The 13,988-nt window shown below is 40.0% G+C and overlaps 2 protein-coding genes across 5 annotated transcripts in view; one reads left to right on the top strand and one right to left on the bottom strand.

Moving 5' to 3' along the window:
• Sclp (leucine rich repeat containing protein 20 sclp) overlaps window positions 1-13,988 on the bottom strand; it is a 34,081-nt gene that overhangs the window by 10,220 nt on the left and 9,873 nt on the right. Inside the window, exons 1-2 of one of the 3 annotated variants that reach the window (XM_087347992.1) lie at window positions 9,293-9,371; window positions 272-415 (exon numbers count right to left, since the gene is read on the bottom strand). In XM_087347992.1, coding sequence (XP_087204118.1) covers window positions 272-415; window positions 9,293-9,356 — 208 coding nt within the window. In that variant the 5' untranslated portion in view covers window positions 9,357-9,371. Of the gene's footprint in view, window positions 1-271; window positions 416-6,252; window positions 6,470-9,292; window positions 9,372-13,988 lie in introns of those variants that run through there. The other 2 variants (XM_087347993.1, XM_022064447.2) reach the window with 2 other exon arrangements.
• Window positions 415-13,243, top strand: LOC110830059 (uncharacterized). Of its 2 annotated transcripts, none has more exons than XM_087347994.1 (3): window positions 415-656; window positions 11,737-11,847; window positions 11,953-13,243. In XM_087347994.1, exons 1-3 carry the CDS (start codon window positions 552-554, stop codon window positions 12,103-12,105), a joined length of 369 nt encoding a protein of 122 aa, XP_087204120.1. In that variant the 5' UTR covers window positions 415-551; the 3' UTR covers window positions 12,106-13,243. The 2 variants fall into 2 exon arrangements, 1 of the variants encoding a protein (XP_087204120.1); XR_002543159.2 differs by lacking the exon at window positions 415-656 and adding an exon at window positions 8,207-8,915.

The raw sequence follows: 13,988 nt of genomic DNA, 5'->3' as shown, positions 1-13,988 counted from the left end.
GTTCAGTTTTGGAGTGAAAAAGGCCTCACCTTCACATGGTCTATCCTCATTTGATAAATGAGGTTCTGAAGAATGAGTCATGGTGATATGAACATTATATCATGCGTGCAAGAAATGTCATTAGCAAAAGTAGAATTATTTTAAATTAGTCACATATAAAACAGGCCTAACCAGTCAGTTGATTCTAAACCATCAATCAGTTATATGTTTGTGAAACTGAGGGCTCCTTTCTGCACAGACCAGTATGGCTGCTGTAATGTGACAAACTAACTTGTAATCAATGAGAATTTAACTGCAAACTTTGGTGGTATCTTGGTGATGACATTGCTGGATAGATTGCAGCCCTTGAGTGCTGTGTGGCGCATCAAATGGTACACAGCATCTGGCACCTGCATCAGTTGGCATTCTGACAGATCTGCAAAGGGGAGACAGAATTAGATCTACACATCACTCATGGGATTTCCTGCTTAGCTAGTGCATTTCCAAGCTGGCTGACTTCTGGGTTGTAGCACTGCATTCTGGTAGAAGTTTACCAATGTTTCTTTGCCCTGATGATGGAGGCAGCAAGGACCTCTGAAACCCTGGTAAACTGCTACCAGACCACACAGTATTACAACCTGGAAGACAGCCGTCTTCATACTCAGGAAGGAAGTGGTGTAAGTGTATATAGCTCAAATTAGGCAAGTCTCAAAAACTGTTGATTGAGGAGACCCAACTGGGAAATTCTGATTTAACATGATGATGTTCACAGTAATTACTGTTAAAATGAGTTTTATAATCTGTTACTGCAAAAGGGTCTTCACGTATGTAATAAACAATATATGGCGTGGCAGTTCACTTATCTTGACATTAGTTCATGTCTCTGATTTGGAAAACGGTAATGTGAATCAATACGCATTTCGAGGAACATCATCTCTCTTGAGGTTTTCACATTTTTTCTGACCTTCCAGACAAGTGGCGAAATTCTGCCTTTTAGTTTTCCCGTGTCTGCCTGTCCGTATGTTACAATTCCAGAATCACTGAACGGATTTTCATAAAATCTGGTATTTCAGAGTTTTACTAAAATTTAAACACATTCTAGTGGTTAAAATTGGACATAACTAACGGGCAGTTCACACTTAGACCTCCACTACGCAATTTAATATGTGGGGAATCCTCCTTGATGACGTCACTGGCGCCATTAGTAAAGATGAGAGGTAAAAATGTGACGAACGCTTCAGAACTGTTAGAACTGCGTACGTTTCCCAGTTTGTTTTAAAAAGTTGCGAGGGCAGTGTGAAGGGTATTAATAACTTGGTCAAATAGCTACGACACTGGAGCAATGCAGAAAGGTGAGTGATCGGTCCCCTTGTGCCGGGAATAGCATACAGAACACGTGCTACTTTGTCCTTGTGCCAGCAAGCAGTCTGCTGCGTAGATACGTTCTGCATGGCTTTCGTGATGCAGGATCACTCTAACGGAAGACCAGAGATTGAATGTGTTTGAGAATTCATAACACGTTACTGATGATAATATTTGGACGTGAAAGAGTGCAAGTTTCAGCAGGATGGAGAAAACTGCATGCTGCTGAGCTACGTACTTCATAGGACTACTCCACAGAATATAATTACGGTCCAAGTCAAGGAGCACACAGAGAAGAGAAATGCATACAAAATTTGAAAAACTGAAGAAAGACAGTACTTGGAAGATGATGTTAAAAATAACCGAAAGAAGTGTGATGGGCAATGATGACTCGATTCGGGTTCCAAGAAAGACAAAGATAACTGACGTTCGCTTCTCACGACTGGTTGGGTGCACTTTTTGAATTACGCGTTTTGCTGTTTGTTAATTACCTGAAAGTGAAATGTGAGTGCCGTACAAGCAAGAGGAATGTACAAGCTTCTTTCTAAAGTAATTATTACTTAGTCTAATTAAAACTGTGAATCGGACAATACAGCCTGTACAGTGTCATACGTCTCCAAAGTGGCAACAGCGAGAAAAACAGAGAATTCACATAAACTGAGCCAACTTTTCGTCAAAGGAAAATAGCTCAACGTTGACCTTGACCATTCCTACAGCTAAAAACCAAACATGTACGAGAATAATCCTGATATTTTAAAACCGTTGTCCGTAGCTTGCGCCAGTTCTTTGTGGACAGCCGAGGTGTGTGGATGTCTTTTCCACAAGCGGAACGCGTGTTTATTGTCATTCCTAGCTTATACACTTGCTGTGAATTTTCTGACACAAAACCTGCAAATGGTGATAGCCGTTCCTGCTGCCCTTCATCCATGAAAATTTTCTTACGTTGTATTTCTGTACAAATACAACTCGACTTTGTTGTCACCTTGTGGGCTCATATACACATGACATGCAATACACCATTTTTTCATAACTAGAGCAGGGCGCTCCTTTCGGAGCTCCTAGGGGGGTGTGTGTCAAGTTTGTAAAACGCAACCAACCTTGGTTAGTCCCGAAGGGGAGTTAGTTTAGTGCCTCATTCAAGTGTTTTAACCCCTGAGTAAGAAACTAAACTAACCACCCCATGGGGGGTTTAAACACTTGACCAACCCCCCGAAGTGGGTTTTTTGCGTTTTAAAATCTTGAGTAAGACGCTAAACTAACCCCCGTGTATAAACAAATATAAGGTTATATTGTTGATGACGTCATTTTTTGACGACAACGACTACTAATCCTTTCGAAGCGCTTCCTGTAATCTGATATTTTACTTCTATACGTCGCTGATCAGAGGCCAACAGTTCTTGGTTAGTCAACTTTCTACGTCCAACCCCACCCTTGCAAGTCTTTTTTTTTATTTCCTCTTCTGTTTTTTGTTGAATAGTTCTGATGTTTTAGTTCTTTACGTCGCTGTTCAGAGGCCATCTGTTCTTGATCAGTCAACATTCTACGTCCAGCAACTCCATTGCTAATCTTCGTCTGTTTTTTTCTTTTTCTTTCATTTTCTCTTCTGTTCTTGTTGTATACGTTTTTCTATATTTATCAATGTAACTCTCCCTTCGTCTTTCTTTATTTGTTAAATAGGTCTGATGGATTAGTTCTTTACGTCGCTGATCAGAGGTCAACAGTTCTTCGTTAGTCAACTATGTACGTCCAGCCCCACCCTTGCAAATCTTCTTTTTTTCTCTTCTGTTTTCTGTTGAATAGTTCTGATGTTTTAGTTCTTTACGTCGCTGTTCAGAGGCCATCTGTTCTTGATCAGTCAACATTCTACGTCCAGCAACTCCATTGCTAATCTTCGTCTGTTTTTTCCTTTTCTCTTCTGTTTTTGTTGTATACGTTTTTCTATATTTATCAATGTAACTCTCCCTTCGTCTTTCTTTATTTGTTAAATAGGTCTGATGGATTAGTTCTTTACGTCGCTGATCAGAGGCCAAGAGTTCTTTGTCAGTCAACTATGTACGTCCAGCCTCACCCTTGCAAATCTTCTTTTTTTTCTCTTCTGTTTTCTGTTGAATAGTTTTGATGTTTTAGTTCTTTACGTCGCTGTTCAGAGGCCATCTGTTCTTGATCAGTCAACATTCTACGTCCAGCAACTCCATTGCTAATCTTCGTCTGTTTTTTCCTTTTCTCTTCTGTTCTTGTTGTATACGTTTTTCTATATTTATCAATGTAACTCTCCCTTCGTCTTTCTTTATTTGTTAAATAGGTCTGATGGATTAGTTCTTTACGTCGCTTTTCAGAGGTCAACTGTTCTTGGTTAGTCAACTTTCTACGTCCAACAACACCCTAGCAAATCTTCGTCTGTTTTTCTACGTGTGTTGTTAATATGGTCTCGTTTAACAATGTAAGTCTTCTTTCGCTTATCCTTATTTGTTAAATAGATTTGATGTCTTAGTTCTTTACATCGCTTTTCAGAGGCCACCTGTTCATAGTTAGTCAACTATCTACTTCCAATCCCACCCTTGCAAGTCTTCGTTTGTTTTCTTCTGCTCTTCTGTTTTTGTTGAATAAGTTTTTCTGCGTTTATCAATGTAAATCTCCCTTCGCTTTTCTTTACTCGTTAAGTAGTTCTGATGTTTTAATTCTTTACATCGATGTTCAGAGGCCAACTGTTTTTGGTCAGACAACGTTTTACGTCCAACCCCACCCTTGCAAGTCTTCTTTTGTTTTCTTCTGCTCTTCTGTTCTTGTTGAATAAGTTTTTCTGCGTTTATCAATGTAAATCTCCCTTCGCTTTTCTTTACTCGTTAAGTAGGTCTGATGTTTTAATTCTTTACGTCGTTATTCAGAGGTCAACTGTTCTTGGTCAGTCAACTTTCTACGCCCAATCCCACCCTTGCAAGTCTTCTTTTGTTTTCTTCTGCTCTTCTGTTCTTATTGAATACGTTTTTCTACGTTTATCAATGTAAGTCTTCCTTCGCTTTTCTTTATTTGTTAAATTTGTTAAATATGTCTGATGTTTGAGTTTTTACGTCGCTGTTCAGAGGCAAACTGTTTTTGGTCAGACAACTTTCTACGTCCAATCCCACCCTTGCAAGTCTTCGTTTGTTTTTCTCCTCTGTTCTTACCGAATAAGTCTTTCTACGTGTGTCGTTAATATGGTCTCGTCTATCAATGTAAGTTTTCTTTCGCTCTTCTTTATTTCTTAAATAGGTCTGATGTAGTAGTTCTTTACGTCGCTGTTCAGAGGCCAACTGTTCTAGGTCAGTCAACTTTCTACATTTATCAATGTAAGTCTTTTTTCGCTCTTCTTTATTTCTTAAATATGTCTGATGTTGTAGTTCTTTACGTCGCTGTTCAGAAGTCAACAGTTCTTGTTCAGTCCACTTTTTACGTCCAGCCCCACCCTAGCAAATCTTCGTCTTAAAATCGATCATAAAGTCAGTTTTCATAATAGTTTTCGTAATCGTAATATATCGAATGCGTATCAGTTTACCTTGTTGAAGTTGTTGGAGTTTGTACTTCAAATACTTGATAACGTCTTCTTTCACTTTTCTGATGTTTTAGGCCAACTGTCAGTCAATATTCAAGAATGCGAAGTGCTCCTTCTGGAGCAGTGATAGTGCGACTGGCTTGATATTTTTTTATTTCTTTGTTGTGAAGCGTTATATTTGTTTACTCGGCATTGTTGTGTTCCACAACAATGCCGAGTAAACAAATATCTGTTGGCATTGTTGATGACGTCATTTTTACTGGGGGGTTGGTTGAGTTTTGAAATCTTAGGTAATACGCTAAACTAACTTCCCTTCGGGAGGATAGTTTAGTGACTCATTCAAGTGTTTTAACTCCTGAGTAAGAAACTAAACTAAACCCCCGAATGGGGGGGTTTAAACATTGCGTTGCGTTTTAAAATCTTGAGTAAGACACTAAAATAAACCACTTCGGAAGGGTTAGTTCAGTGTGTCATTCAATTGTTTTAACCCTTGAGTAAGAAACTAAACAACCCCTCGAATGGTGGTTAAAATACTTGACAACCCCCCATCAGAGGGGTTGGTTGCGTTTTAAATTCTTGAGTAAGAAACTAAACTAACCCACCCGAATGGGGGTTAAAACACTTGACAACCCCCAATCGGAGGGGTTAGTTGCGTTTTAAAATCTTTAGTAAGACACTAAACTACCCTCCCCTTCGGGGGGAGTTTAATGTCTCATTCAATTGTTTTAGCCCTTGAGTAAGAAACTAAACTAACCCACCAGAATGGGGGGTTAATACACTTGACAACCCCCCTTCGGGGGGTTAGTTGCGTTTTAAAATCTTTAGTAAGACACTAAACTAACCTCCCCTTCGGGGGGGTAGTTTAGTGTAAAATATAAGTGTATTAGCCCTTGAGTAAGAAACTAAACTAACCCACCCGAATTGGTGGTTAAAACACTTGACAAACCCCCTTCGTGGGGGTTAGTTGTGTTTTAAAATCTTAAGTAACCCGCTAAACTAACTCCCCTTCGGGAGGTTAGTTTAGTGACTCATTCAAGTGTTTTAAACCCTGAGTAAGAAACTAAACTAACCCCCAAATGGGGGGGTTTAAACACTTTAAATTCTTGAGTAATACACTAAACTAACCCACTTCAGAAGGGTTAGTTTAGTGTCTCATTCAAGTGTTTCAACCCTTGAGTAAGAAACTAAATTAACCCTCACTCACGAATGGGGGTTTAAAACACTTGACTAACTCCCCATTTGGGGGTTGGTTGCGTTTTAAAACCTTGAGTAAGACACTAAACTAACCCTCTTCGGGGTGTTAATTTAGTGTCTTATTCAAGTGTTTTAACCCTTGAAGAACAGTATGACTTGGATGAATATTATTATTATTATCAGATTACCTTTTTGGTGTTGGTAACGTCTTCTTTCACTTTTCTTCATTTCTTAAATAGTCTAATGCCGCTGTTCGGAGACGATATAGAGCAGTGATAATGCGACTGGCTTGGTACTAAGCGTAATTCTTTACTGTGCATTGTTGTGTACACGGCATTGTTGTTCCACAACAATTCCGTGTATAAACAAATATAAGGTGATAGTGTTGATGACGTCATTTTTGACGAAAACGACGACTAATCCTTTCGGAGCGCTTCTTGTAATCTGATATTTTACTTCTTTACGTCGCTGATCAGAGGCCAACTGTTCTTGGTTAGTCAACTATCTACTTCCAAACCCACCCTTGCAAATCATCGTTTGTTTGTTTTCTTCTGCTCTTATGTTCTTGTTGAATACATTTTTCTACGTTTATCAATGTAAATCTCCCTTCGCTTTTATTTATTTGTTAAATATGTCTGATGTTTTAGTTCTTTACGTCGCTGTTCAGAGGCCAACTGTTCTTGGTTAGTCAACTATCTACGTCCAATCCCAACCTTAACCTTGCAAGTAATTCCCCCTTCGCTTTTCTTTATTTGTTAAGTAGGTGTGATGTTTTAGTTCTTTACGTCGCTGTTCAGAGGCCAACTGTTTTTGATCAGTCAACTTTCTACGTCCAACCCCACTCTTGCAAATCTTCGTTTGTTTGTTTTTTGCTCTTCTGTTCTTGTTGAATAAGATTTTCTGCGTTTATCAATGTATGTCTACCTTCGCTTTTCTTTATTTGTTAAATAGGTCTGATGTTTTTGTTCTTTACGTCGCTGTTCAGAGGCCAACTGTTCTTGGTTAGTCAACTATCTACTTCCAAACCAAACCTTGCAAGTTTTCGTTTGTTTTCTTCTGCTCTTCTGTTCTTGTTGAATACGTTCTTCTTCGTTTATCAATGTAAGTCTCCCTTCGCTTTTCTTTATTTGTTAAATAGGTCTGAAGTTTTAGTTCTTTACGTCGCTGATCAGAGGCCAACTGTTCTTGATCAGTCAACTTTCTACGTCCAACCCCACTCTTGCAAATCTTCGTTTGTTTGTTTTTTGCTCTTCTATTCTTGTTGAATAAGTTTTTCTGCGTTCATCAATGTAAGTCTCTCTTCGCTTTTATTTATTTATTAAATAGGTCTGATGTTTTAGTTCTTTACCTCGCTGATCAGAGGCCAACTGTTCTTGATCAGTCAACTTTCTGCGTCCAACCCCACTCTTGCAAATCTTCGTTTGTTTGTTTTTTGCTCTTCTGTTTTTGTTGAATAAGTTTTCTACATGTGTTCTTAATATGGTCTCGTTTATCAATTAAGTCTTCTTTCGCTTTTCTTTATTTCTGAAATAGGTCTGATGTTGTAGTCCTTTAAGTCGCTGTTTAGAGGCCAACAGTTCTTGTTCAGGCAACTTATTACGTCCAGCCCCACCCTAGCAAATCTTCGTCTTAATATCGATCAAAAGTCAGTTTTCATAATACTTTCGTAATCATAAAGTCAGTTTTCATAATACTTTCTTAATCGTAATATATCGAATGAGTATCAGTTTACCTTGTTGGAGTTGTTAGAGTTGATACTTCAAATAGTTGATAACGTCTTCTTTCACTTTCCTGATGTTTTAGGCCAACTGTCAGTCAATATTCAAGAATGCGACGTGCTGCTTGTAGAGCAGTGATAATGCGACTGGCTTGGTACTAAGCGTTATTTGTTTTCTCGGCATTGTTGTGTTGTACTCGGCATTGTTGTGGAACACAACAATGCCGAGTATAAAAAAACATAAGTTGACATTGTTGATGACGTAATTTATTGATGACAACGACTAATCACAAATTTTTATAGTAAAAATAAGATATCCATACATTTCGTTTGAAAAATTATTAGTTTTGTATCCCCAATCGACAAGAAATTTAATCGAAATCTGTTGAGAGACTGAGACTACAGCATCCACCTATATATATATATATATATGCAAAAGAAAGCACAACGAACTTCATGTAACGTCCGTTGCTTTTCATTAGCTCTGCTCTTGTCCGCTAGTTCGGATTCTAACCAACCAGCCAGAAAGCCGAGGACGTCTTGTGCGGGAGCAGGACGTAGTCCCTTGCTATGTTAACCATTCCGGCGAATGAAAAGCATCGCTGAAATTGGTAACCTGTGCCCCAAAATCAAACCGACGGTAACGGAATATTTTCTGGGTTGAAGACTTTGATATGTTCATACTAGGGCCCATTGCTACTTGTAGGAGGATGGACGTCTGGGAGTTAAACCCAGAAGGGGTCGCTTCGGCTGAAAGTTTCAGCGTCTTTGGAGGGGAGGGAATAATTTTGTCTGAAGGCTTACATGATTGGGAATAAGCGGGCCGTGCCACTTTCCAACTGTACCCTGACACTTGCCGAACAACTGAGAAAAGCACTGATACTTCAGTCAGGTTTTGTGAGTAGTTGACTTGGTCGCCTTTTTGAGAGCAGCCTCCTGAGCTCCAGTTCTCCTCTGTTACCCGTGGGTGACGTCAGGGAGCCCTTAGTACGCACAAGTGCCTTCCAAGTTGCCGAAATAAGGGTGTCCCTGCATCACCTAATTCTGAATAGAAGCTCTCAGTTCGTGCTCTGTGGTTGGCGAAGAATGGAATCCCCACATCCTCGTGAATCTGCCTGTTACTAACGTGCTAAGGTGAGTTACTCGAATTACGAATAACACTTGCGACTTCTGAATATGGCTGCGGGCGGCAGACTTCCATATTTGGCATAAGTAGTAAATCGTAAGATGACTGAGTTACTTTCACGTAGCACGCCGTTTTTTTTACCTGCCACTTCTTTTAAGATGAGTCCTCTTAAGACGTTTCGCGGATTTAATGTATTTCCGTAATGTATTCAATAGCTGAAACTCGCGCGCCAATCACGGCAGAATGTTGAACTATGAAATTACAGTATGAATTCTGACACGATACGTATTGATATGTGAAGAGGCTATAAATCAGCTTTAATAATATTGATTTCCGAAAGTAAATAGTGTATTGATTTTACAGAATCTGAATTATTGTCACTTACTTAACTCACTGGATACCTGCGCTTCCTCACAGCGATGTATTACACGAGTTACACCACTAGCCATTGCCGCCGCATAATGACAAAGTAGCACAGAACGCCGCACAAAACATGGCGCCCCTGCGTCACATCGAAGTGCCGTGCAGCTGTATGCAGAACGCTAACGGGAGACTTCACACAAACACATTCTCGCTTTTGAGATTACAAGTGTTGGTTGGTTGGTAATAATTTCTCCAAATCACTGTGCCAAGGAGGGCCTTTCCGGATAATATTTAAGACGATGTGTATTCAGTATGTTAGATTTTCCTTTCATACTTGATAAGTTTTGCACTATATGTTTGTTACAATTTAATGCATTCTTCCAAACGACTTAACAATTTAAAAAAAAGTTATTGGAGATCTACACTACAATGTACAAAAATGCCATTTTGTTCAGAAAAAATCACAATAATTTACATTTGCACGGAAGCATTTTTCAGTAGTGTCTAATATTAACACTAATCAGTGCATGACGTTAAATACAGGGCTCGTGATAACTGTATTATTATTTTAAATATTTCTTCCCCTATTTAATGGAAAAAAAGTAAACCTGTCCCGCTTATCACCATGTAGGCGCTTGCGCAGAGAGAGAGATAGCTCCCTACACATTCTTAACCTCTGTACTAAATAGGGGTGAGTGATCACCGTTACGCTCCGGCCGCGTTTACCCCCAAGAAAGGCCACCCGGTACCCGTTGGACAGAAGACTAAAAATCTTTTACATTTTGACAATCTTTGAAAATTTCAACTTCAAAAAAAATTCGAAAATATTCCGTTTTTTCGTATTTTATGACATTTACAATCGCATATAAATTTTTTAAAGAAATTGAATTTTGAAAGTCGTTCTACCTGTTACGCCTGTCAGCGTTTCCGGCAGACAGGGTCAGACAGAGGCTGGGTAAGGCAGAGAACGGGTCCGGAACACACCGTGTCCGGCAGACACCGGTTCCGGCGATGACCGAGTCCGGCAGAGACAGCGTTTGGTAGAAACCAGGTCTAGCAGTGACGGGGTGCGGAGAATTTTGAAAAAAAAAATCGAAAAATCAAAATAATGCTGGAAAATAGTCAAAAAGCACATAAAACCAAAAATTGAAAAATTCAAACAAATTTTTAATTACGATTTTGTCACATTTGTGAACTCTTTTAAATTTTTGAAGCTTTTCAAATTCTGAAGTCGTTCCACCAGACCACCGAACCGACAACTACTGGGTCCGGCAGAGATCGAGTCAGGCAAAGAATGGGTCGGCAGAGATAGGGTGCGGTACAGGTCGGATGAGGCAGCAAACGGGTACAGTAGAGACCATGTTCGGCATAGACCGCTTCTGGCAGGGATCGGGTGCGGAGAATTTTCAAAAATTTCCGAAAAATCAAAAAATGCTGTTGTACAAAAAGCGGACAAAATTAGAAAAAATTGAAAAATTTCAACATGAAAAAGATTTTCAAATATTTCGAAAAATGTTTGTTTTGTGCGCCTTTTAGACATTTTCCAGCATGTTTTGGTTTTTCGACAATTTTTAAAAATTTGATTTTTTTTCCAAAATCCTCCCTTCCCTATCACTACCACAAACGGTCTCTGCGGGACTACTTGTCAGTAATAAACGGTCTTACACGGACTCGGCTTCTGCCAAACCCGGTCCCTGCTGAACACGATCTCTGGCACACACACTGTATCTTTTTCTACAGCGCACGGTCTCTGCTGGACGTATAGTCTTTGCTGAGGCCTTGTAATGACCGGTTCATACAGAGACCACAGCACACAGAGACCGAGTCCAACTGCGACCGAGTCTGTCACATACAGTGCACAGCAGAGACAGGTTCTGGCAGGGATCGGGTGCGCGAAATTAAAAAAAACGCTGCAAATTGTCCAAGAAGCGCACAAAACTAAAATATTTTTAAAATTTCATCTTCAAAAAATTTTCAAATTTTTCGAAAAATGTTTGTTTTGTGCGCTTTTTACATATTTTCCAGCACTTTTTGATTTTTCATTTTTTTAAAAAAAAATTACATTTTTCTTCGAAATTCTCCCTTCCCGACATAAACACAAACGGTCTCTGCGGGACTACTTGTGACTAACACCGTCTTACATGGAATCGATCTCTGCCAAACCCGGTCTCTGCTGAACACGGTCTCTGACAGCCTCTGCTTCAACCGGTTTCTGACTCACTCTTGCTGTACCTTGCACGGTTTCCGCCAGACGCGGTCTTTGCAGACTCCCTTGCAATCACCGGTTCATACAGAGACCGGGTTCAGCAGTGACCGAGTCTGTCACACACTCAGTGCACGTCAGAGACCTGTTCTGTCAGGGATCGGGTGCGGAGAATTTTCAAAAATTTCTCAAAATTTTAGAAAAATCAAAAAATGCTAGAAATTGTCCAAAAAGCTCACAAAACTGGTTCTCTGCCTCACAAGGTCTCGTCTGAAGTCGGCCTCTCCCTCACCCGGACTCTGATGGACGTCTATGTAGAGATCGGGTCATACAGAGACCGAGTCCGGCATAACGGGCCCGTCAGATATACGAGGGTGAGTCAAATGAAAACCGTAATTTTTTTTAAATTTAATTTATTGAGTGAAAGCGATACACAACTACATCATTTTTCTACACAGTCTCCATTTCGTTCAATACAGGCCCTCCAGCGTTTACGAAGTGTATGGATTCCTCTAGAAAGAAATTCTTGTGGTTGTCTGCGCAATCACTCATCCTCCGCCTGCTGTACCTCTTCATCAGAACGGAACTTCTTTCCTCCCATCGCCTCTTTGAGTGGCCCAAACATGTGGTAATCACTTGGGGCTAGGTCTGGTGAGTATGGCGGATGTGGAAGACACTCAAAGTGCAAGTCTTGGATTGTTGTAACTGTTGCACCGGCAGTGTGGGGCCGAGCATTGTCATGTTGCAAAAGGACACCTCAAGTCAAAAGTCCATGTCGCTTTGATCTGACTGCAGGTCGAAGATGATTCTTCAAGATTCTTCACTGATCAAAAAACGAATTACAGAAAGTTGTTTTTCTTTCGTACATGTAACTAGTGGAGCAGCTATCTTCAAACTGGCACTGTGATGGCGTTCTGTTTGTCTGCACTATACTGTCACCTATAGGATACTCTTTATAGCATTGGTAACATGTCTGCCAACTTATAGGACAATGGCGCGATATTTCGAATTTTTATCTCAGTTTTACGGTTTTCATTTGACTCACCCTCGTACTACTGCGGAAACCGGGTGCGGCAGAGACCAAGTCCGGTAGAGGCCGGATCGTGCAGACACCGTGTCCGTCAGAGAGAGTGTTCTGAGGAGACCGCATTCGGCAGGCTTCGGGTGGAGAGAATTTTGTTGAAATTTACAAATTAGTCAACATTTTCGAAAAATCAAAATATGCCGGAAATTGTCCAAAGAGCGCTCAAAACTAAGAAAATTTGAAAAATTTCGACATCAAGAAAATTTCAAAAATTTCGAAGATTTTTGGATTTTTGCACTTTATATACAATTTTCAGCATTTTCGTGCAGAGACCGAGTCTGGCAGAGAGCGGGTCCGTCAGAGACAGGGTACTGCAGAGACCGGGTACGGAAGGGATCGGGTGGGGAGAATTTTGAAAAAAAAATTCAAAATACATGCCGGAATAAGTTTAATATTAGCCAACAGTGACGGCTTGACTCCAATTATTAATGCTTCTCATCGCAACGTGCGACAACGTTATGAAATTGAACAGTGTTGACACCTAAAGACTGCAAGGTACGTCATGAATGAGGAGAAAAGCACAGATTATAATAATTCACGTGCTATTTAAATTGCAGCAATCACACCAATATTTCTTTAGAGAATGTATCAAAATTAATGGACCAATCAAACAAGACTCGCAAACGGAAGATACGAGGACCGTAGTATGAAGATAAACGTAAAACAATAAACCCAATTAAAATATACTTAAACAAATATATATTACACAAATAAGTTACAGAAAGTATGTATTCTCCACCAAATATCAGCAAGGTAACTAAATAAAAGAAGGTAAGATAGCGAGATATTAGATGGGAAATCTGATGGAAACAGACTGCCTAGGTAGGCGTAGATAGCCGTATAATATTAAAATGGATCTTAAAGGTTAAAGTTATGAGAAAGTGGACTGGATTCATCTAGCTCGGGATACCTTAGGGTTCCATGAAAGGTCGGAAATTTCTTTACCAGCAGAAGCAGAACCAGTTCTGTTCCATGCAGTTCGTCCGCACCAAAGTAAAGTCCGTCACTAGAACGACACTTCTCTGTGTATAAATGCCGAAACCTGAATCACTGTGACGTCATGGACGTGGCGTCAGAAAGAACAGAGGAAGTCTATCTAGGGCGAATTTCCATACACGTATCACAACCTTCCAGCGAAGGCCATTGCAGTCCTTTCCTTATTCACTCACTTCCGCAAGAACAGCGGAGGGTCAAGGACAAACAGTAACTTACAGTATTGTGGATGATGATGATCATCATCATCCTCATCTCCAACCACTGATCTTTTCCGATCCTACCTTCATGTGAAATAATCTTTCTCTTTTGAGAACGTCCCCTTGCCTTCAATGAAGTTTATAGTCTAGTATTCTCTGTAGAATTTGCTCTGTTGTAATTCTTGCCACGTGCCCTCAGTCTTTTATTCCCTGTGTTTAAGCTTAGATTTTTTTTGTT

Source organism: Zootermopsis nevadensis, unplaced genomic scaffold (genome assembly GCF_977971745.1).
Source record: "Zootermopsis nevadensis isolate Lab colony 2312 unplaced genomic scaffold, Znev_1.0 Znev_ptg000012l, whole genome shotgun sequence".
NCBI classification, from domain to species: Eukaryota; Metazoa; Arthropoda; class Insecta; order Blattodea; family Termopsidae; genus Zootermopsis; species Zootermopsis nevadensis.
This window is presented reverse-complemented; position numbering and strand designations above follow the sequence as displayed.